This window comes from Thunnus thynnus, chromosome 21 (assembly GCF_963924715.1).
Source record: "Thunnus thynnus chromosome 21, fThuThy2.1, whole genome shotgun sequence".
Taxonomy (NCBI): Eukaryota; Metazoa; Chordata; class Actinopteri; order Scombriformes; family Scombridae; genus Thunnus; species Thunnus thynnus.
This window is the reverse complement of record NC_089537.1, coordinates 4144115-4168600: the sequence shown is the minus strand read 5'-3', so window position 1 is coordinate 4168600 and position 24486 is coordinate 4144115. Positions and strand designations below refer to the sequence as shown.

Sequence of the window (24486 nt, the reverse complement as noted above, 5' to 3'; positions counted from 1 at the left end):
TAATTATTAAATCAAAAAACTTCAAACACTAAAACGTCCACAGACTCAGGACAAACTAATCACATGACAATAATGATAAAATGAATAAGAATAAACTAAACTCAGACGTTAACATCCCTCTGCGGCAGACTGCTTTTCTACAATCTGCTGTTTCATTTACGTCCATCAAACACTTGAAAATGCTTCCAGCTCTTTTTCCTCATTGTGCAAAAAAACTGGACATTTAGCAACCAGTCATGTCGACATTAATTTCACCGTGATTTAGAGTTTAAATTGTAATGAACTGTAGTTCTATAGTTGTGCTGGATGGATGTGCTGATATTTATATGTTGATGTGTGCTTTTAGATTTGTCTGCACAGTTGTTAGTGTGATGGAGAGTGTAATGTGTGTGTGTGTGTGTATTTTGAGATTAATGTTTTTTGTGCCTGGTCCTTGTTTGATAAAGACCAAAAAAAACAAATAATACTAATAAAAATAATAATAATAAACAGTCTCGGTTGTAGCCAATCAAAGCACTTTATTGCACTGTATAGTGTGACGGTGAGCCAATAGCAGGCTCTTATAAAAGTGTCATTTAATCTTTTTTATCATGTGTACAAAACAAGTCACACACACTTGTACCGTACAAAATCAACACTATTTACATACAATATACAGACACACATACATACACACCTAACACACACACACACACACACACACCCAAACACACACACACACACCATGCGGTCTCTCTCTCCCATCCAGCCTTGAACACACAGACGAGTCCTCTGATGGGATTTCCTTCTTGTTCAACATCCTCCACCTCTTCCTTTCTCTCTCTCTCTCTCTCTCTCTCTCTCTCTAACACACACACACACACACACACACACACACACACACACACACACACACACTCAGGGACTGAAACATGACCGCTACGCTGCTACCAACAAACCCAAACTGCTATGTTAGCCAAACAAGCGCTAAGCAACTTCTGATATGCATAAAGATTTTTTTTTTCTTCTGATAAAAAGACAAACGATGATAAAAGACGATGAGAACGACGTCGACAAGAAACAAAGAAGAAGAACGATGAGATGATGTCATTAGATACTCTTTTTTTTTCTCCACAGGAATGTAAACAAATGATGCATCTTTATGAATTATTTTAAATAACGTCGACACTTTGAATAAAATTTTCTATATAACCTGCAGCGTCCCTCCAAACTGTGCAGGTAATTCTCATATTTCACAGCTAGCCAAGAAAGAAGAAGTTTTTTGGGATAAAGTGATATTTTTAAATCTTATTATAGTTAAATATTTATCTTTAATCTTCTGTATTCTCACTATATTTCAAGAGTCAGTGCACATCAGGTGGTAACTGTTGTACGAAAGCCCAGAGGACGTTCTTTACTGGGGATTCTTGTCTTGGATGAAAACAAATAAACACTTTGTTGTTGTTATTTGTGTCAGAAAGATGCTTAAATGCAGGCTGTTATGCAGGTTTTTGCCGTATAACTTAAATTAATCACAACTTTTTTTATTATTTTGCTAATGAGATGTTTTCACTTCTTACCAAGAGGTTGTTATTCTCATGAAATTATGTAGATTTCAATATAAAAATATTAAAATCATTGACTAATATTTAAAATGTGAAAAATCTTCTGTTATTGATAACAGATCAGATCAGGAATCTCCCACAATAATAACCAACGTGCTGATTAATAAGTAGCTGTTGTTCATCAGTATCTGTCTGCTCAGGTTCTTCTAAGTTTCTAGTTTTTCTGACGTTTCATTAAGTCGACTTTGTGCTTGAACTTAATTTTTAGGAAACAAATACTGAGCAGAGACTTAATATTTCTAAGTGATGCTGCAGTCTGTTTGGATGTTTTCATTTTATAATCACAAAGAATCTAAGTGTCCTGAAATAAAAGACTATGTGATTGTGAAAAACAAAGAAAAAACAACTTTTAAATGTTTCACATCATCGACTGAGTGAATCTAACTAAAACAACTAAAATAACATTTAGTCGTCGCTATTTTTCAGTCAAAAATAATGTCACCATGTTTTTCAAATGTATTGTTAAAAGTTTTGTATTATTAGAATGAAGACTGTAGCTACAAGTCATGGACAGACAGCATGTTGTTAGCAGTGGTATTAAAGAGTAAGAACCAAACCAGCATCTAACGGGTCCAAAGTGACACTTGCAGGTATATTTACATGTTGTTTAATGTGCTGCAGCTAAGCTAATTAGCTATCTAGCTGCTAACTGTTAGCGGTGCACTTTTCCCCGGTGAATGTTTGTTTGGCGGCTCGTTCAACAAGCTGCAGGACGAGACGTGTGTTCATGTTTGTAAGTTAGATTAGAAGAAGACTTTAGCAGGAAAGCTAACGTGGGTTGTTGTTGTGTAGCAGGATGCAATCAGGCTCAGTGTGACCTTCTGCTCTGCCTATGATAGAACGGCACGTTATCACTGCAAAGATTTGATTGGCTGTATGGAAATAAAGACTCCAGCTATGTAAAAAAACACATTTAAATTATTTCACTAAAGATTCTCAAAGGAGAACACAGGACAAGTCATTCACAGAGCAGATATATACGGTGCAGTAGACAAAAAAAAGTTTAATGAAAGTAGTTTAATTTCAGTTGGACTTGTTGAGTGTAGAGAGGATGAATCCCTGCAGTGAAGAACGTCTTTTTAGGCCTTATTGCTACAGCTTTCCCATGTAAACTTTATCCGGAGCTCCCTTTATCCCAACAGCAGCTCTCTGATTGGCTGTTTTAAATAAGTAAATGTAAAACAACTGCAGCGACACCTCGAAGCCGTCGAGTCTTCAGTTCCCTTTGATCTTAAACTGGGACTACAACACCTCGTTTCCCATAAACTCCCTTTTAAATAACAATAATCTTCCCTTCTTTTCTTTAATATTCACAGTGCACTTTGCTCGATAAGAAAGAAAGACGCTTTGGGGACTGAATTTCACAGGTTTTTACTGCAAGTAATTAAGTAAGATAAGTGAAAAGCCGGCTGACTGATATGATGAAAAATGATGATTAATGTGCATGTTGGAATTCTGATTAAAATAACTACTTTATTGATAGACATTGCACTTGCTTTTTGCTTAAATTTGTGGTGTTTTTATTTGCCATGAAATAGTTTAGAGGTCAGAAAGATCACAAGAGAACAAAAGTAGATTCAGAAAAGATAAATCTGTGTGATTTTTCTGAGACACTTTGGACACTGAAAACACATCCAGTTGTGTGGGTTTTTTTTGTGTGTATTTTTTTGTGTGTTTTTTTTTTTTGGGAGGGGGGGGGGGGATGTTTTTCAGTGTTTCTGCTTTTTCAAGTTTTTTTTCATAAAAGCTTTTCTTCTTTGATCGTCTGTGGATAAAAATCTGTTTGTAGTCGGCGTTTGATTCACATTCGAACTACAGAAAACGTCCCTGTCGCACACATGAACACAGACGGATGAACACACTCACATACACACACACTGCAAACACACACACACACACACACACACACAGGGTGCGGGTGGAGAGAGCTGCATATAGGGGCTACTATACCTCATCGTGTTTTCGGTACCTCTCCATATAGATTATTATGTCTATGTACAATATTTATATTTTTACAATAATCTGGCTGCCCCTGTTCTAATTGAAATAATACCACAAATCTGGAAATTTTTTTTTTTTTTTCTTTTTGAATCGACCAGTAAAACATGATGACAGATACAGTCTTTATTATTTTTCCTCTCTCTCTCTCTCTCTCTCTCTCTCTCTCTCTCTCGCTCTACTTTTACCTCCTAAAAACGACACGCGGCGTGACGAGCGGAGCTGCCGCCCTGTACACAGTGTTTCCCCTATAAGGCTTTCTACAGTGACAAGCTCCTGGTCAACGGTCACGAGATTAAACGGGGGTGTGAAAAATGGTCATACCACCACTGAGCAATCAATCAATCAATCAATCAATCAATCAGCCAATCAATCAATCAACCAACCGGCACAACACGACTTTTAAAGAAAACGGACGACTTAAGACCACACACCATATGCAGGTTCAAAAATACAGTACATCTTGATTTTGGGGGGGGGGAAATAAATGAACAACAACGGCGATATGCACGGCATACAAACGCATGCTCGCTCTCTCTCTCTCGCTCTCTCCTAAACACACACACACACACACACAGTCACACACACACACACACACAGGCTACATGTTGTAGGCCACGTAGATGGGGTCTAGCTGGTCTTGTAAGAAGCCGTCGCGGAGGTGCATGCGCTGTTTCTCGCCGCGAGAGTTGATGGGGATGACGCCGATGTCCGTCACCACGACGACGCCCACGATCAGGTAGTGCTCCTCCAGCACCGCCTTGGTCACCATGGGAACCAGGTCCAGGGCTTCCTGCTCGGAACCCTCCAGCTCCACCACCACCACCAGCAGGTTGGTCCAGGGGAAGACGGCGCTGAGGACGACAAAGATTTTATGACTGGATCTATTTTTTTTAAAGCTGCAGTATTTGACTTGTTTTAGCCACTAGAGGGCAGCAAAACTCCAGATTATAAAGTTGTTATCCAACAGACACAGAGCGACATGTTCATCCAGATATCTGACTCTTTAGCTGCTAGATGTTCCACTTTCTTCACCCGCTGGTCTCTAACTTTGTCTTTCTGCTGTTTGGTGCACAGTGGATTTATCAGAGCTTATTTGCTGAAAACAGTTGCCTGGAGACGACACCTCGAGAATACTGAGACTGAACCAGACATTAAATGCACCATAAAGACAAAACTATGAGCTGAAAGAGGCTTAAAAGCTTCATAGAGCTGCAGAGCTGGTTAAAGGAGAAGGTAAGAAACCTCTTTCACATCAGAGAAATGACAAACATTTGATAGTTTAGCTTCTCAAATAAGAGAACTGACTGTTTTTCTTTGTGTTACATTATACTGTAGTAAATTAGATATGTTGGGGTTTTAGATAGTTGCTTAGACAAAACAAAATGATGACTAGAATTTTTTTACTATATATATATAGTAGTTATAGTATTTCATGATGTTTTATAGACCAAATGATTAATCTAGAAAATAATCTGTAGATTAGATTAGTTAGATAAATTAGTTGCAGCCCTACAATCAACACTATAGATGTAGTCAGAAACTACATTTTGTGGGTAAAATTGGAGTAAAATGTCTTCTCTTGGTTTGAAAATTGGTTTGATGACTGATATACTGGATATACTGTCTACCATGAGACCACATGATCTGTCAGGTCAGATTTTACTGAGAAAGTACAGTATCTACTCCTTTAAAATCTCTTATTTCTGACTTTGTCGGATTTATGCATCAATGTGATGAAATATTTAGATTTTTCAGGGTATTTACATTCACTTCTATGAATCATTTCTCAATTTCCAGAACATATAATATCTCCTAATATATCAATATCACAATATAAAGTTACTGGGGTGTAACACTGAGGAAGCCCGACACACTTTGGTTGATTTTCACGTGTGTAGAAGAAGAGGACAAGCTGAAAAGCAACGTTCATTACTCTTTAAACATTTGTTGTAACCTACCACTCCATGATGCTCTTGTGCGCGCGGATGACAGAGGTCTCGATGTCGATGGGATGGTACCTCATCCCTCGCAGCTCCATGGCCTCCTCCAGCGCTCCGACCACAAACAGAGCGTCGTGTCTCTCTGTTCACACGACAGAGAGGACAGAGGACAGAGAGAGGAAACGTTGGTGCTGGTGTAGAGAATTAGAAGAGAAAATGTGGGACAAAGAGAGAAAAATGACCTCCGTTGGCGTCGGTGAGCTCGGTGCGGCGCAGGAAGCCCAGGTAGCCCGTCCTCGCCCAGACCGTCTGAGTGTCTCCAAAGCTGAGCCTGGAGTTGAAGTGGTCGGACTGGAGAACCTCTTCTCCATAACCGCTGTAGTAACCGCTGCCGTTATGAGCGCTGTGCACCCAGATCTGCAGGAGGAGCATGACAGTCAGAGTCCAAAAATCTGTTATTATATTATATAAATATATTCAAGATGCTGCTCGAAACTGAATTTAAACTTTCAGTAAAGTAAAAACTGAATATTTCAGAGTGGAGGAAAGAGACAGACTGGCAGCTGCAGCTGAACTAAACTTCAAACTCTTAATGTAAATATGTCTAGAAATAAAACACCCAGGAGAGAGACGGAGGGAACAAAGAGACAAATGAGAAACACACAGAGGGACACTGAAGAGGAAAGAGAGAAAAGAAAAGAAATATAGACAGAAAATGTCAGAAAGGAAAAGATGTGTGATAATAAAAGGAAAAGAATAAATGAAAAGGACAGAGAGAAAAGAAAACATCTGAGAAAAGCTTAGTAAAGAAAAAAGGAAGAGAAACAAAAAGACAAAAGAGAAAAGAAAGAATGAAAAGACAAAAATAAAAAGGAAAAAAGAAGAAAGAACAGAAAGAATAAAAGATAAAAGAGGACAGAAAAAGGAAAAAAAGACAGAAAAATAGGAAAAGAAATAATAATAATACATTTTATTTATAAAGCGTTTTTCAGGGAACTTAAAGAAAAACATTTAACACACAACATTAATTACACATTAACAGCAGTTGTGAAAAGGTGAGTTGTGATTAGTGATTTGATCGGTGAGGGAGGAGGTCTGGTGCTCGGTCCTGGTGTCAGAGGAGCAGCAGTGAGGAAGAGGAGGATGAGGAGGAGGAGGAGGAGGAGGAGGAGGAGGAGGAGGAGCAGGTCAGACAGGCAGGAGGAGGTCTGAGTGTGGAGGTTTAGTGAGTGAGGAGAAGGACTCTGAACTGGACAAGCAGCCAGTGGAGGTTCTGGAGGAACTGGAGTTTATTTAGGACTGATGATGATGATGTCATAGAGAGAATATAGAAAAGGACTGAAAAGAAAAGAGAAAAAAGAGAGAAAAAATAAAAGAAACAAACAGAAAAACAAAAAAGAGAAAGTTAAGAAAAAGAAAAAAAGACCAAAAACAACAAATAGACAAAAAAGAAAAGAAAGAGAAAAGGAAAATCAAAAAACAAAAATAAATAAATAATATAGAAATAAAAAAAGAACAGACAGGATGAAAATGACAGAGAGAGAAAAGACAAAACAGGAAAAAAGGGAAAAAGAAGTAAAAAGAGACAAAAAAGAAAAGGAAGAAACAAAAAAGAAGAAGCTGAGAAAAGTAAAAGAGAGAAAGAAAAAACAGTAAGAAAATGAAAGGAAGAAACAAAAAGAAAAAGACAGAAAGAAAAAGAACGATAAAGAGTTTATTTGTGGCGACCTCTCCGAGGTGCGAGTCTCCCAGCGGTCCTTTGGTCTCTGGGTTTGCGATGATGATGCGAACTCCGGGCAGGATCTGGACAAAAAAAAAAAAAGATAAATAATAAGTCAGTTGCCACGGTTACGGCTTCTCTGTGAGTCTTTGCTTCTGTCATGAATACGTCTCACAGATGTTTAACTCAGAGTCACACTTTAAATTTCAAGTGTCAGTTCACGACATCGTCTCTCTGATGATGTGACGTTAAATAAAAAGCTTCAACAGACACAGAACAACAGTTTATAAGAGAGAAACACTCTGTTCCTCCGATAAACAACCTCTTTATCTCTGTTCTCTCCTCCCACATACAGTGAGTCAAAATAAGTAGCGGGCTGATCGATGAATGACGTCCTCTCTCTCTCTCTCTCTCTGTCTCTCTCTCTCTCTGAGCGAGCGAGTGTGGAGGAAGAAGAGACACGAACGTCTCATCAAACTCTGAGAACAGATCCGTCGGTGTTCAGGACTGCTGTTAACTCATGAAACCAGCAGGAACCTGATCCTGTTAAACATGAGCAGAGCTGCGACGGTTAATCCATCACCAGCTGTTCTGATGATTGATTTATTGATTTGAGATGTTTTTTAAAGAGAAAAAAGCTTCTTAAATGTGAATATTTTCTGGTTTCTTTAGTCCTCTGTGACAGTAAACTGAATATTTTTGGGTTGTGACATCTGAGGTTAAATTTTGAGCTTTGTGAAACAGTAATAAACATTTTTCACCCAACAACTAATCAATTCATCGAGAAAATAACGAGGACATTAATTGATAGTGGTAATAATCGTTAGTTGCAGCTCAAACATCAAATTCACGCACATTTTAATTATTTTCAGTGTTGTTTAGTGAGGTAGGAACCACTTTAACTTTATTTATGATTAATGGCTTCGTTAATGGTTATTAAATCATTTAAACTATAATATAAACCAGTTATAAACTGTCTCTAATAATATTTTTGGGTTTCCATTTGTGAAAAATCACTTCAGGCTGATGTTTATCCATATTTAGAATTTATAACATTTAATAAATGGTTCATAACACAATATAATCCACCTGTAAGCAGATATAAGTGTTTATGAAGGGAGGCTGCTGTATAAACAGATAATGAATGACTGTAGTAAAACACAGTTGTAGTTATATATATAATATAATCCTTATATTTACATTATAGTGAATTATAAACCATTTATTAAATGTTTGCATACTGCTTATAAATGCTAAATAGAGGAACTTAAAGAGAACTTGTTTTGTAACCACGTCAGCTGTCAGTTTATTACAGAAATGAAGTTTTCACTTCATGACCTTGTTCTAGTTTATATCTCTTTATACCTGCGAGCAGTCTGAGGTCATCAGACAACAACATGTCGACTGTTTCCTGTCGACGTCCACTTCTGAAAACACATTTCTATGAGAAGGTGACCATATTAATCTCCAGTATTGATAAGTGCTAAATAAATATTTTTATTATTTGTCTTTCAGCTCTTTAGTTCATCAGACCTCACCAATAAAATGTATTTAATAAGAATTTAATAGCATTTATAATTGTTTTATTGATAACAGTTATAGCCTATAACCCTTTAGATCTATAAAACATTATTAAATTATTAATTTACTGTAATTAAAGTAATTAGTTACAACCATTTAGAGACGGCATCTTATTAGAAAGTGGAACCAAACTCAAAAATGTTAATTAAGAGGCATTTATATCAGCACATTTAGATTTTCTACACTTTAAAAAAACTCTTTTATGTTATTTAATAATGTCATAATAATAATTTCCTTGTTTTAAAACTCATTTCTTGCTTTTTTAACATTTAACGTGATGTATTTAGGTGGGAAAGTATTTAAGAGAGTTTATTGTTATATTCTCTATTTACAGTATTTCATAATGTGTTGTTTCAGTGCTCCGGTGTACACAATAAACAAACAAACATGTTAAATAGTAATGTATACAAGTGAAAAGCCAGATAAAGAAAGGTTAGTGAGGATGTTCAGGTGATGTACATCTTCCTCCTGGAGGTCATCACACACATGAAATCATATCTTAGACAACAAACATGAACAGCTGATGTTTAATTAAACAGTCATGAATAATGTTTGGTTGTTTTTTAACGGGAAAATGATCATTTCAGCAGTGATTTTGTGTCTCATGTCTGCAAACGTTTACTTGTATTTGTACAAAGTTATGGGACCAATTATTGTTCTGGTTCCTCTGTGCCGACTGTTATATATTTAGACTTTATGCAGCGCTGTCAGTTGCTAAGAGATCTGTAAAGAAACTGAAATAAGTGTTGCTCGGGGATCAGATGAGTATAAATGTCATCTTCTCCTGGAATAAAAGCAGCAAATGTGTGATGCTGCTGCAGGAGGACTCAGTATCCTCTCTAACTAGTGCTGTAAATCTGCTGCAAAACTGTATTTTTAAAAGGTTTTTTGGGGACATTTATTGTCATTTTTTTTCTGGGTTTGGTCAAAAACACCTGTTACCTCCTCCTCGATGTCTGAATTTTATTTTTAAGCCCCTCTTTTAAACAGTATGATTGAAGTTTGTCTTTCAGATCAGAGTTCAGTTTAGCTCAGCTTAGTTCAGTCTGTCGTAACGTTACTTGAGTCAGTGTTATGATCACAGTGTTAACTTCTTCTTCTAGCTCGACTGTTGTCCTTTTAGTCATGGATGAGAAAAGAATTTAAAGGACACATATTCTGCATATTTCCAGGTCTATATATTAATATTCTGAGGCTCTACTGGAATATATTTACATGATTTCTAGTTAAAAACTCCTTATTTATCTTCAACTGGTCCTTTATGCAGCCCCTCAGTTCAGCCTCTGTCTGAAACAGGCTGTTTTAGCTCCTGTCTCTTTAAGCCCCGCCTCCTGATGAGCCCACTCTGTTCTGATTGGTCAGCTCCTGTCGGCTCCGGAGGCCACGTAAACAAATTATAGTAGCAGGATTTCACTACTCTTCTTGTTCTTTACTAATATAAACTTCTAAAAATACATTTGTACATGTTTGAGCCTGAAATATGCTAGTTGACAACATGAACAACACACGGAAACAAACTTAGCAACAACAGACGGCCGTTTGTAGGTGTGTGTGAACAATCTGACATCAACACGAAGAGGAAGTAGAAGTAATTTTTACAAACGGAGCGTTCAGAGCAGGTTGAAGCCCTGACTTTTGACTGGAAGGCGACACAGTTTAACAGTATAAACACAAAAGGCACGTCGTGTCCCCTTTAATAACAACAAAAATAAAAGTACAAGTTGTGATTAGATGGTGCGGTATGTGTCTTAAGACAGCTGGGACACCAGACATGTCGTATTAAATGTGCTCTATAAATAAACTGACGTGACTATTGTCTACTGAACGTGGGCGAGACATAAACACACTGTAGGCTATGATATTTTCCTCCTGTGCCATCTGCCCGCCTGTGATGACTGATGCACGGAGGACTCCAAGTCAAAGTCATATTGTTGTGATCAATTATTTAGTTATAAGTATACGACCTTTTGTTTTCTTAAGATAACGAAGCAGTTATCACGAGAAAACTACAAGATACAAACATTTCTTTTAACCAATCAACGAGGCAACACTCTTGGTAACAATCCAATAAACGTGATGCGATGCTCTCCACACCCACGTATCCGCAGACGGGGAGGGAGGATGTTTCAGGGCTCGTCATGGACTCGAACCAGCTGTCTGTTTTGAGTCACCGACTGTGGGAGGACATTCAGTCCGGAGCAGAAATAATCCTCCAATCTTCTGTCCTTCAATTTGCGGCCATTTTTAGTGCTTCTTGTGTGTCTCTGTAAAGGTTTTTTCACTGTAATCTAGTTTCCCTTCATTTAAAATGTTCCTCAGTGGAAAAATGAAAGTTTCATTTGTTATATTTTGAAAACAACTTCCACTGTCTGATATTAATTCCTCGTTTTTTACATAAATGTCACACAAACCTCTTAAATGAGGATCCCAGGGGATCGTCTGTGGTTTTTAATCGTATCTGTTTTGGGGTTTTAACATGATTGAACTGACCGGGCGGTTTGTTTTTAAGATTAGATTTATTTTGTTGTGTTTTGGAGCTTGAATTTGGCAACATAACTAGATGTTACTGTATGTAGACGCCTTAAAGCTTCTGCTCATCTAAATCTAAATCAAACTCACCTTTCCAGACTCCATTAAAGGCAGACTGTGTGGAGAACCTCGCTCCACTAACCGAACCCTGAAACACACACATGAGGAAACTGTATAAGGTGAAGAGCAACAAAATAAAACAAGTTCCTGTATATCATAATGTCATAGAGACAGGTGTGTAGGATCAAAAAGTCTTAACATGAGAAGAAAAACAAAGAATCCTGAACATTGTCCATCTCTTGACTCACTTTAATAACACATTTCAGTCCTTTTTCTCATATTTTCTTTGCATTGTTTTCTTGTACATGTGAATAATTTTGTGATATAGTGATTACTGGCTGTTTGCCTGCAGTGCCTTCTTTTACCTTAGACTATAGTGCACATTGTGTCATATGTGATTTTGGGGACATTTTCTTATCTAACATCCCTGGAGGGCCCTATTCTACAATGTGAACCATTTTTATAATACTTACATATCAGTATCCTGTTTGTCATTGACCTTCATTTATATACATATTGGGAGGAGTTGCCAGCGTCCTCTGATTGGCTGGAATAATTGGCAGGTAAAAAGCCTTTATGTGGATGGTTGTTTGTTTATATGAATTTCACCTGATGAAGGTCTGAAACACGTCGAGTTATTAAGGTGAGTTCAAGTGATCGACAGTTTGCTGGATTCTTTAGTTTTCTTTTCAAGCGAAGAACCAAAAAATTTTTTAAAAAGCTGACGATGACGCGGTCGTACCTGTCATGGCGCAGCGCCCTCATGTCCACATAGACGGTCGTGGGGTCCGGTCCTGAAGTGCCCTGCAGCCAATCACAATGCAGACAATAAGCATGTGATCAGAGACTCAGTGTCATTTGAAATTTGAATTCAAGGTTTAAAACAAAACTTTTTTTTCCTGATGCTTTAGTTTAAGGAAAACATTAATTTAACTAAAGAAGCCGAAGTTCTCAATGATTAAAAGTCTCAACACAAGCAGCTTCACAAGGACTTTGCCTTCATAGAATTTGCTCTAAAACCTGCAAAATTTTGCAGCAATTATTGATCAAAGAAAGAACAAACAAGATCTGATTAGAGATTCAATGTCAACTTTCGGTAGTTGACGTTTCTCGATATTCTGTGTTAAGGACACGTTTCAGCTGGTATCTTAAAAGCCTTTACGGTGACTAAACAGGATGTAAATAAATCAATAAATGACTTGAGGAGGAAATATTACATGTTTTTCAGCGCGTGAATTAAGTAAATTCAGTTATTTATGTGGTTGTTAAGTCTCTAAACGCAGAGCTACAGATGAACAATACTCCATCTAAAATGTGTCTTAAGTCACATCAGCTCAGAGTTCAGACGCTGTGTTTACCTGCAGGCAGATGGCCAGGTTGACTCTGCAGCCGAAGGCCGTGCTGACGGATCGCGGGTGAAGGCCGAGATCTTTGAACAGTTTGGAGAAGGAGTGCGTGAGCGACATCCTGGGCCTCTCCTCTGCCACCACCACGCAGGCCCGAACCCGAGACAGATCCAGACCCCGAGCCTGGACGGGACGACAAACATCTCAGAGACGGTCTCAGGAGAAAAAAAAAAAGGAGGACTGAGGAACATCTTTTATAAAAATCTGTCTGAGGGTTTTTATCATGAAACTGATCAGTTGGTAAAACATTTGATTCCTCTGTGGCTGAAGAGGAGACATGTGGGCGTTAAATGTAATACAGAACGTTTTAAAAGGAGCAAACGACAAAGGTGTGTCTTGTAAAAAAAAAAAAAGCAGCCAAGTAAGAAAAGAACATTTCTACTTTTCACTCAGCGTTCGACCTTCAGTCTCCATGGAGACGTAGAGAAAGATAATCACTAAAATTAACTCTGCAGCTTCCATCAGTGACCAATCAGAGACGTCTGCGGCTTTAACTTCAGCACTTACACGTAGCCTCGGGCTGAGCAAACAGAGAGAAACACTTTATTACAGCTGAGGACGGACGAGTGAAGTCAGTTAGAGTCAAGAGTCTGCAGCTTTTCTTACTGCTCATGTTCAGCTAAAAGACAAACTGAGTGCAGCTGTAAAGATGCTTTTTAATAAAAAGTGGTCGTCAGCCACGAGTGAGATCTTGTTGGCTGGTCGGTTGGTCAGTGAACGTGTGCAACTCTTTGCTGCTGCCGTCAGATTCATGACGGTTCGACTTTTTCAAACTTACTGCCTTGACTCACTTAGTGACCATGGCAACCACAGAAACTACAGCGAGAGAGAGAGACGTATGACTGGTACGTGAGTTTCCTGAATGATCTTCAAAACAAGAGAAAAGATCTACGAAGAGAAACAGTATCAGCTCCAAAGTCTGATATCCTGTTCGTATGTCTCGCTCATCATTGCTCCATGTAGCAGCAGGATGAGATCGTACTGGTTGGGCGGCAGCAGCTCGTGCTCTACAGGCTGGTAGGATGGGAGGTAACTGGGAGTCGATGTTGCCGAGCTGAAGCCACGATGGCAACCGCTCGTCGATATAGTGACATCACTTCTCCCAGCAAAGACCCACCTGACCCCGAGTGCTCTGAGTGCAAATTAAAATATTTTAATCAATATTCAGAAATAATGATTAACAAAAACTGCCCCTGTAGCTAAAATGTTTTGGGAACTATGAAATCCTGCAGGAACTACATGTATGAATAAATGCAGAGACTTAAAGCTCCTTTAGTGAATGTAACTCATGTCTTGTGTTTCCATGACAACTAAAGAACAAAGATGAGACTCAGATTAAAATGCTGTCATTCAAATGTTATATTTACTGTAGATGGATGTCTGAAAAGAGACAAACAATGTAATAGTTTCAGTTTTGTCCATATAGTTTAACTCTGCTTACTATTTAACCATTTAGTAGCAGACGTTGGCTACATTAACTGTTTCTTAAGCAACATTGCCATCCAATGTAATATAGAAAATATCGATAGTAGTGACAACAAGTGCTTGCTTTCAGTCTGAATAAAAGTTGTTGTAGCAGTAATGATGCTTCTGAGATCCTAAAAAAGGTTCCTACAGTGAGAAAGAGCTCATAAACTGTACATGAAACCAATGTCACAAATGTATTTGCAGGTTTTTCCAGTGTTGTCGTTGTTGTTGTTGTCACTGACCTTGAGCGCTTCGGTCTGCAGGCCGAGCCCTTTGGTGCAGAGCTCCATGACGCTGTAGGAGCAGAAGGTGTCTCGCACCCTCAGCTGGCTGACGGCCAGCAGCCACAGCGCCGGGTTGGACTCCAGCTCCACCGGCGGGATCAGGATGGACTGGTGGCCTGAATACACACTGCAAACAACACACACACACACACACACACACACAAACACTTTATTCACACAGCCCTTTAATGGATACATGCAATAAAAATGAATCTGCTCCTGTTACATAAACAGTCTCGTTGACATCAGAATGTATTTTCCACAGAGACCTGAGAGCCAAAAGCACTTAATAACAATAAGGTGCAAATGTGAGTTATTATAGCTTTAAAGTCATTGAGACGTTCTCGTACCCAAAGTGATTTGCAGTCTGTTTTATTTATAAGACATTTCAGCAGCAGAAATCTGCTCTCGCCAAGTTCAGAACTTCTGAGCAGAGAATTTAAAAATCAACCACAGCGAAAGATTTACTGACGATCGAGACGAGAGAGGAAAGTTTCAGACGGACGAGGGAGCGTCGCATCACAACAGTGAATCTCTCTTCTTTTTATTAAAGGAGCCAGACGACCACCTGACATCAATCTTCATGTGACTATCAGACACTTCTGTGATGAAACAAGACTGTGGTGAACTGCAACGACAGTATTTGATTATTTTTCTTTTCCTTACTTGCAGTGAATTATTTTATCATTATGAAGAACATATATTAAATGGCCAAAACTATATGGACACCTGAGCATTGGAGTCAGATTTATGGGCATACAGGTGCTTAATATGCACAGACTTGGAGGAAAGAGAAGCTTCCTGGATTGATGTTTGAATACTCTGCATATATCTGATGGTTCAAATGAGGATTTTTTAAAATAAATATTCATTGATTTGATTTATTGAACAGGACAGTGTGCAGTATTAAGCATAAATGATGCACTGCACCAGAGTTAGCTTGAAGTTAGCTTATTCACGGGAAACTATGCATCAATTGTTTATGTCTTTATGCTACTATTGTGCATTGCAATGGTTTGCCAGATGTGTCTTACTTACCGAGGAACTGCCACAGAAAACATGTTTAAACGAGCACTTTAACATTATAATAATGTCAATTAATGTGTCTGTAAGTGACTAAAAAATACATCATTTAAATGTCCTGCTACTCAGTCTTCAAAATTGACAGCTGCTCCTCCTACAGACTGATCTGAATATGTATTAATATTATTATCTTAACATTATTAACTGTGCATCACAGAATTAAAAGCACTCACAGACAGGTTCTTTAATTTTATGATTTTAGTGTATTATTACCAAAATAAAAGCAAAGTAACTTTCCTTTTCCTTACAAAACAGTAGTTATACAAGTATTCATTCATTCAATAATACAATAAAATTATAGAATTAAAAAGTCAAACTTCTATGATTATACATGTCAACATAAATGACATGAGGAGTACAGTTCAGTCTATGAAACCAGTTTATTACAGACTGGAAAGTGTGGGCATTTACTAGGCAGGTATGGTTTAATGAAAGATGATTTGCATTATGGGAAATGTAGGATCCAGTGTTGTTGGAGCTTGAAAGTCAAGATATCTCAGCCTCTGTTGATTCTTTTTTAATGCGTCTCTCACATAGAAGTGCTTCACTACATCGCTGGCGCACACTTTAAAGACTGAAATACATATTTAATAGTGTGTACGTCTGCAGGGGGACGGACACAAACCTGCAGAGACACCAGAGGACAAAGCCGAGGCCGCAGTAGGGATCCAGACAGATGGCCACTTCTCTGGACGGGTACAACTCACACTGCAGCTTCACCGACCGGCAGAAGGCTCCAACGGCATTATGGGACATCTGGAGAGAGAAGGGAGGGAAGGAGAGAGAGAGAGAGAGAGAGAGAGACAACAAACACACAAACACACACACACAGACAAAGAACAGGATAGAAAAGACGGACGGTTAGTTTGTAAATTCACAAGATTTATATCCGATACTTTAACAAATGTATCTCCTTTAATGTAAATTGGAGGAGGATGCAGCCTTCACTCTGATGTTTATTTCATACAGGGATATAAACAAAAGGCTTGACGTTTCTACTGTTTGCCAAATGTGCTTTTATTCTGCTCTTTTGTCATGTTTACTGTCTGTACTGTGTGTCGTTTGTCGCGGCTCTGACAGCTGAATTTTCCTGCGGAATGAAAAAGCGATGAATAAATGAAATAAGGAGGGGAAGGTGGCCCGGAGACTGTGAGCGGTTTGGTCGGGTGATGAGGATTAACAGCTGAGCTGACCTGAACTCCGGCCAGCATGCCGGTCGTCGACACACTGAAGTCCAGATAGGCCAGGCCGTCGGGGTTGGTGGGCTTATACAGAGCGGGAGGCTTCTTCTTTGGCAGGTCATCTGCAGTACAAACACACACACACACACACACACACACACACACACACACACACACACACACACGCACACGCATATTTGTTTTATTACACTCAAGAGCACAGTCTGTTGAGTTGCATTCATTTCAGAAATACTGACCTCAAGCTGAACCTAAAACACTACTAACTCAGCTTGAGCTGTAATGTAAGAACATGTGCTGTTGTCGTGGAAACACTGTTACACTGTTACCTTTAAAGTAGCTGCTTCAAAACGTACCGAAACTTAATTTTTGCAAACATCATCTGGAGTTAAACACAAAAAAACTAAAGTCAGGTTAAGTGAATGTGACCTGAACTGTATTTTACCACCAGTGCTTCCATACATTGATTTATTTGTTGCGGCTCACCACAATATCAACACTGACCGCCACATATTGATTTTCCTATTTTTTTTTTTTACTATTTAAAACGGGTAAAATCTTATTTCCTTGCAGAGCTGCGTGCAGCTCATCGATTGGCTCTGCCCCTCTTTGCCCCACTCGCTCTCTCTCTCTCTCTCTCTCTCTCACAAACACGTCTTTGAGCATCCCCTCCTCTCCCTGCACGCTCTGAACCAAAAAACATGATTATGCACAAGAGGAAGGACTGTTGTTGGCTTTTCCCTTTAAGAGAAGACAGCAGCTGGCGGCTAGTATCATGAACACCTCTGCATGAATCTGTCCAAAACTGATACATTCAATTTAACTCTGATAAGTTCCCGACTCTTCTCAGTAAAACTCTTCAAATAAGTTATTAGCAAGCATGTAAGGAGCCTCGACGTATGTATATAAGGGTGACATGATACACATTCCTGTCAACTTCCTTGTATTTTCCAGCATAGATCCATCAAATGTTCAGATAAAATACCTGAAAACATCCGTGTGAGTGTGCAGGTTTGTGTCGTGCAGGTTTGTGTGTTTGTTTTGTGAGAGACGGGCTGCTGTACCGGTGTCGAGGACAGGCGGCCAGTTCCTGATGTCCACCGTGGCCATGGCCTCCTTGGAGCGCAGCAGCTTACAGATGACCGCCGTGGTCATCACGCAGGCCGAGTGACTGACCTGGAGACAGAGAGAGAGAGAGAGAGAGAGAGAGAGAGGTCAGAGCTGGAAGGGATTCGGTGCCTCAATCAATCAAAGACATTTTCACAGAACAGAATCTTTCTGACAAACAAGACGTATCAACACAAAAAAGGAAAACAATAATAATGTCATGTGCTGTCTTAAATGCTTTCAGAACATGATGTTTAGTTCATGCAACAATTTCTAAAAATGTGTTTAAAGGTGCAATATACGACATTCAGCCCCACTAGATGTCAGCAAACAACTATTTGCTATGTAAAGACATAGTGGAGTCATGGCGACCTGAGCAGAGAATGAAGTCACACTCCTGTTTCTCATATTACAGCCAAACAGTAAACTAACATACATTTCTGAAAACATCTGAGGTGAGAAACAGGCAACAAAATAACCAATAATCTTGATCTATATTTGATCAGCTCTGCCTAGTTTGACAGTTTGATCTGAGTTTACTAGAGTGTGACATCTAGTGAGGCTGAATGTTGTATATCGCACCTTTAAATATTCACTGATAAGATAAAAAATCTCAGTGTAAAATCCCTTAAATTATTTTTTTTTGATGAGACTCTGACCTCGACAATCATCTTGACGGTGGGCAGGGTGGTGGAGATGTTCTGCGGGTGAGGCGGTCGCACCGTGATGGGAACACAGCCGGCGTACAGGGAGCCGTAGAAGGCTGCGATCAGGTCGATACCTGCGGGGGACACACGGCGAGAGAGACGTGTGAGCGATTAAAACACTCAGAGTCTTCAAATGTTGTTCAGTAAACATCAGACGTAACATGTACCTGGTGGGTAGACCAGAGCCACGTGGTCTCCCTCCTGCAGACCTCCTCGCTCCAGCAGCAGAGCCGCCACTCGTTCTGCCCTCTTATGGAGCTGCAGACAGGTGAGAGAGCTGGACACTGCCCCCTGCAGGACGGGAGGGAGGGAGGAGTTATAAACTACACGAGGAGTTCAGCCAACATAAATAACAAGTAGTTATCAGCTCTATTTGCTACAAAGCTTCTCTTCTCTTTGTTTTTTTTGTGTAGGGTCCCTTGCACATGAATATATGTCATAAAAGAAAATAAAAATAAATCCCACTACAACCCCAGTAACACTTCTACAGCCAGTACACAATCAAACCTCAGTTTTTAATCTCATTTCTCACAGTTCATATGAGCTGTTTCTGGACCACCATCTAATTTTTTATAGTTTTAAGATGTTTTATTGTGAAAATATAATGTTTGCAGCTAAATGTCGAGGGCTTCCTGTAGTAATTATGTTGGAGGTGTGTCATAGCAGCAGCAAACAACCAAGAGATAATAAACAACATGTAGTAAAGTGACGTAAAGAGGAAATTATATCTCAGAAAACAGAAACAAAAATACAAGTAGCAATGACTAAAAATGATGATGCTGGTCACATGACTGGATGTGACTTCTATGTAAAGTATTTACAGTATATACAATAAACACAGGATCTATTAAATCAATAATTAGTCAATATAAATTGGTAGATATACACATATTCTTGGGTAAATGTCTTAAAAAAGTTATTTTCTCTTCTTCCTCTTATGTTCATATGAATGTAAAATCTAAATTCTTCAGAGTCGGATCTTCTTTAATATAAACTATAAGTGTGGTCAGAGGTGTGTGTGTGTGTGTGTGTGTGTGTGTGTGTGTGTGTGTGTGTGTGTGTTGTTACCCGGGAGCTGAGCAGAGTGTAGAGGACGTGGTCCGGTGTGGTCTGAGCTCTCCACTGCAAAACCTCTGACAGGAACAGGAACTAGAAAAACACAAGACGTCATCACACACATGAGGTGCGTTGAATTTCATCACCCTGACGTGACAGATCCTGCATCTACACAGACTTTCTTTGTGCAATCTGAGTGTATTTGTTGGACACATTTCATCTTTCGGGACTGAGGCTGAAATTTCAAACGCTTAATATAACTTTATCGGCTTTAAATTTGTTTCTTAAACTACATAATATGAATAACAGAAAGGCTGCACTGAGCGGTTTCACAGAAGCCATAAAATTCTGCTTTTTACCCGCAAATTCTACCAACATCAGCACATAAACTTGCAGACCAGACATGAGGAGTCCACGTCAGTATGTGCTTACTCACCGGCCGCTGCTGACAGAAGCAGAGCGGCTGAAGCTCTGCCTTCTGTCCGTCACATTTTAAGTGCTTTTAATCAATATCACAGACTGAGAAACTTCAAAGGAGCTGAGAAACAACCTGCCGATACTTCAGAGCGTCTCAGAAAAAACGCACATACGACTAATGAAACCTCTTCTTCTTCATCATCATCATCATCAGGGAGTTGAAACAGTGATCGGCCTGTTTGAAAAGTTTATCGGCTGCTTATGATGGTGAATCAATCAGAGCTCCTGATATTTGAGTTTATTCAAGATTTCAAGCTTCATAAACCCAAGAAAACAAAAAAATCTCTCTCGAGGCACAGAGGAAGGAGTCACTCTTCCACTAAGAGAAAAACATGATATTTAATTTATCTTTTTAATTTTCATCATAAAAAAAGAAGGAAGACATACAGTAGAAGCCTGGGCTTTTAACATATACTAGTGTGTGATTGTTTGACCCTGAGGAAGGCCGGCGTGCAGTGATAACGCCTCTTTTAGTCGAGGTTAACAGTCGGGATACAGACAGGAAGTGCATCACAAGTTCCCAGCTGAGATGAAAACTGGGATGTTGCACTTATGTGAGATGCATCTAAACCACAAAGCTTTTAAACTTGTTTGCTTTGAGTTCAGAGCATTTTATCTATCATGACATCACTGCTCCTAGCCCTATAGAAAGTGTGTGTGTGTGTGTGTGTGTGTGTGTGTGTGTGTGTGTGTGTGTGTGTGTGTGTGTGTGTGTGTGTGTCACCTGGTCATTGTCATCAGTCTGTCCCAAATCTCTGCCGCTGGCCTGAGCGATCCTCTTCCCTGACACCAGATTCCCCACCATCACAGAGGCAGGACCGATCTCTGCAACACACACACACACACACACACACACACACACACACACACACACACACACACACAGGATCAGCACAGCAGTCCTAAAGAGTGTCATTCATCAATTTCATTCCTAAAATAATCAAAAGACGCCGAAGAAGCAGACGTTCACCTGGCTGTTTCTGCCGCGGTTTGGGCAGGTTGGTGACGCAGGTGTGGGGGCACATGAGGACGTTGCAGGGGTGCAGCCCCCCCTCCAGGTACAGCTGCTTGATCTCTGATAGGTGGATGCCGCCCAGAGGAGTCTTGGGGAGGGTGTTGGCCGGGACCAGAGCCAGGCAGAACACGCCCACCCCGTGGATGCTGTCTATGGCCTTGAGAAGGGAAGAGATGCACGGAGGACAGTCAGAGGACGGAGGGATGATCTGCTGGAATGCGGTTTGGGGTTCATTTTGTCAATAAAAGGGATTTTTACAGACTGCTAATGACGAATACTGCAAAACAGCCTCGACTGCTTCTGCATCAGACTGACTTTTAGTAGAAAAACCAGTCTGAACGCTCACGAAAAATGAGTTGATTTTGACTGAAAAGAGCAAATAAAGTCACAAATGCTGGTTTCTTACATTCATTTGTCATTCATACATAATCATTTTAACATTATTACAGTGTTTATTACTGAATATATTTATATTTCCCATTTCCAGTGTTGCTGTTTTGAATTCTTGTGTGATTTTCTAAATTTTACGCTGCTGGTTTGAGCAGAAATTGCAGCCTCCAGTATCAAATTTTAAAATATCCGTTTTAAACAAACATTAACCTTTCTAGTATTCAGGCAGTGAGTAATAATAAAAAATGTTGAATGCTGGATTGTTGCTATGGTAACCCTGGTCGAGGAGCTTGCGTATAAGTTTTGATTAATTGCTTTTGTGATCAGTGATTTTTATCTTGTGAGACACAAAGATGGATCTAAGAATCAATAAGTGCGAGGACACAGAAACACTTTAATAATATGATGCAAATCAACTCCATGAACCCACAATAAGGCCTCGTTTGTGAAGCTTATGATGCTCCATTTTTGTTGAGAGTTCGTCACGGTGACTTAAAGGGCAGGTTCACAATTTTTCAAGCGTGTCTTAAACCAGCAGTCAGGTAGAAAAACCAGTCTGAACGCTGGAAAAATGAGTTGATTTTGACTGAAAAGAGTAAATAAAGTCACAAATGCTGGTTTCTTACACTCATTTGTCATTCATACATAATCATTTTAACATTATCACAGTGTTTATTACTGAATATATTTATCATTCCCATTTCCAGTGTTGCTGTTTTGAATTCTTGTGTGATTTTCTAAATTTGACGCTGCTGTTTGAGCAGAAATTGCAGCTTAAAAACAAATTAATTTGAAATACCTCCATTATAAAATTTTAAAATATCCGTTTTAAACGAACATCAACCTTTTTAGTGTTCAGGCAGTGAGTGATAATAAAAAAATGTTGAATGCTGGATTGTTACTATGGTAACCCTGGTCTAGGAGCTTGCATATAAGTTTTGATTAATTGCTTTTGTGATTTTTATCTTGTGAGACACAAAGATGGAATCAACAGGCTGTAGTTTAGTGGATTCTATGGCTGTTTATAAGAATCTCTGTTACAGTTTTAGGGGGTAAAACCTGTATTATATAGTAGAAGTATTGTATTGCCTGGTGTCTTGCTGAATGCACATCTCTGTTCTAGCTGCCGTACTTGATTTAGGCTGACAAGTAGAAGTCAACATGAACATCCCGCCTGGTGCGACTTCATCACCGTCATCTTACTCTTTGCACTGAGCCGTACAGGACGGGACGGCGGCGTGTCAGAAGTGATCTACCTGCAGCACGCGGCTCATCCACTGGAAGCTGTCCTCCTCCGTGGAGTCGGGTCTCTGCTCGGCAACCACCACGATCCTCTCATCCCTCAACACCGTCACAGAGAACACCGCTATCCTGCAGGATAGGACGAGAGGAAAAAGACAAACTCGTTTCTTTCTTTCTCCTCAGCAGCTGTTACTGAGCCGACACGTTCAGGACGTACTGTTTAATATCTGATATCAATCAATCATCCACAGTTGATGTGACTAAAGCTTCCTGACTGCAGCTAGAGAGCAATTTATCTACTATATTAGACACTGAAAGTAGTGTCTGATATAGTAGTCTAGTCTTCTGACCACTCAAAGCACTTTAATACTACAGGCCAACAGCCTCCCATTAACACCCATTCACACACTGATGGTGCTGCCTTCAGGAGCAGTTTGGGGTTCAGTATTTTGCCAAAAGACTCTTTGGGATCGAACCAGTGATCTTCTAATTACTGGACGACCTGCTCTACCTCCAGAGCAACAGCCACCCCTGAAAACCTTCCTCACCTGCTGTAAAGAGCTGAAACAAGACATTTTTATTCCACCAATTAACTAACTCAGGTCACTTTTACTGCACTTATATTTATTTAAGCACTACACACTTGTGTCATGCTTTATTTTCCTTTTATCTATTTATGTATTTATGTATTATTTTGACCTGGTCCTGTGAGGAATAGTGTATTCTTTAATCTTATGGATATGATTAGAGTAACAACTGTTATTTAATAAATGCTGTTTTAGAAGCTTTTTCCATCCTGATGGTAACAAAATTAAAGAAAAAAATTCAATTTTAGGCCACAAAATTGTTAGATTTGAAGATGTGGAATATCAACCAAAATCATTTTTATTTTATTAACATAAAAAGTATCAAAATCTCACACTAGAAAAAGTAAAACTTTCCCATTTCAGCTGAAGATATTATTGCTCTTTCAGAATTTTCCAAATTAGAAAGAATCGACTAAATTTTGGGCCTCTAATTAATCATTAAGTTTCTAATAACATAATACCAAATTGAGCTGAAACGTACCTCTGATCAATATATATACAGGTATGATTTGTTCTTTTTTTTGTTTGTTTTTCTTTTTAAAAGCAGCTGAACACGATGCAGGACGAGCAGAAATTCAACCCTTCTTCCTTTTCTATTAAACACTTGTGAATCTCTTCACAAGAAACCGAAGCAGGAAGAATTATCAGCATCAAAAGTATCAAACGTGTCTTCAGAATAAATAAAAAAGTAGTAGAAAAGTCTTTCAGCCTAATCAATGAGTCTGATAACATTGTCATAACAAACATCACCTCAGATCTAAAGAATCTTTATAAGGTTGTTCTTACTTCCTTTTTAGCTGGTTCGAAGTATTTAAACACATTAAGATGTGTAAAAATGTGTAAGAAAAGGAGAGTCAGCAACAGTTTGTGAAGAAACACAAGAACTTCTGATTCCTTCAGATCTTCAGGTTTTTAAGTGTCACAACAGAAGAACAGAGAGCAACAGGATGGAAACTCCACCGCAGATGATCAGAGTTACTTCATTCTCTCTACCTACTTCATTCTACTTTTTATTGAGCATTAGTAGAGCT

The 24486-nt window shown here is 39.1% G+C and overlaps 1 protein-coding gene across 3 annotated transcripts in view; it reads right to left on the bottom strand.

The window, feature by feature from the left end:
- Window positions 1-498: 498 nt before the first annotated feature.
- The window catches only part of LOC137173123 (disco-interacting protein 2 homolog C-like), a 69487-nt gene continuing 45499 nt past the window's right edge, over window positions 499-24486 (bottom strand). For all 3 annotated transcript variants that reach the window (XM_067577851.1, XM_067577852.1, XM_067577850.1), the window contains 17 exons: window positions 22883-22997; window positions 21192-21393; window positions 20946-21046; window positions 19757-19837; window positions 18856-18979; window positions 18641-18762; window positions 17939-18050; window positions 16869-16978; window positions 16301-16431; window positions 14551-14719; window positions 12794-12964; window positions 12178-12239; window positions 11466-11523; window positions 7274-7348; window positions 5788-5962; window positions 5564-5687; window positions 499-4456 (listed from right to left, as the gene is read on the bottom strand). In XM_067577851.1, the coding sequence (XP_067433952.1) occupies window positions 4204-4456; window positions 5564-5687; window positions 5788-5962; window positions 7274-7348; window positions 11466-11523; window positions 12178-12239; window positions 12794-12964; window positions 14551-14719; window positions 16301-16431; window positions 16869-16978; window positions 17939-18050; window positions 18641-18762; window positions 18856-18979; window positions 19757-19837; window positions 20946-21046; window positions 21192-21393; window positions 22883-22997 (2185 nt within the window). In that variant the 3' untranslated portion in view covers window positions 499-4203. The remainder of the gene's footprint in view (window positions 4457-5563; window positions 5688-5787; window positions 5963-7273; window positions 7349-11465; window positions 11524-12177; window positions 12240-12793; window positions 12965-14550; window positions 14720-16300; window positions 16432-16868; window positions 16979-17938; window positions 18051-18640; window positions 18763-18855; window positions 18980-19756; window positions 19838-20945; window positions 21047-21191; window positions 21394-22882; window positions 22998-24486) is intronic.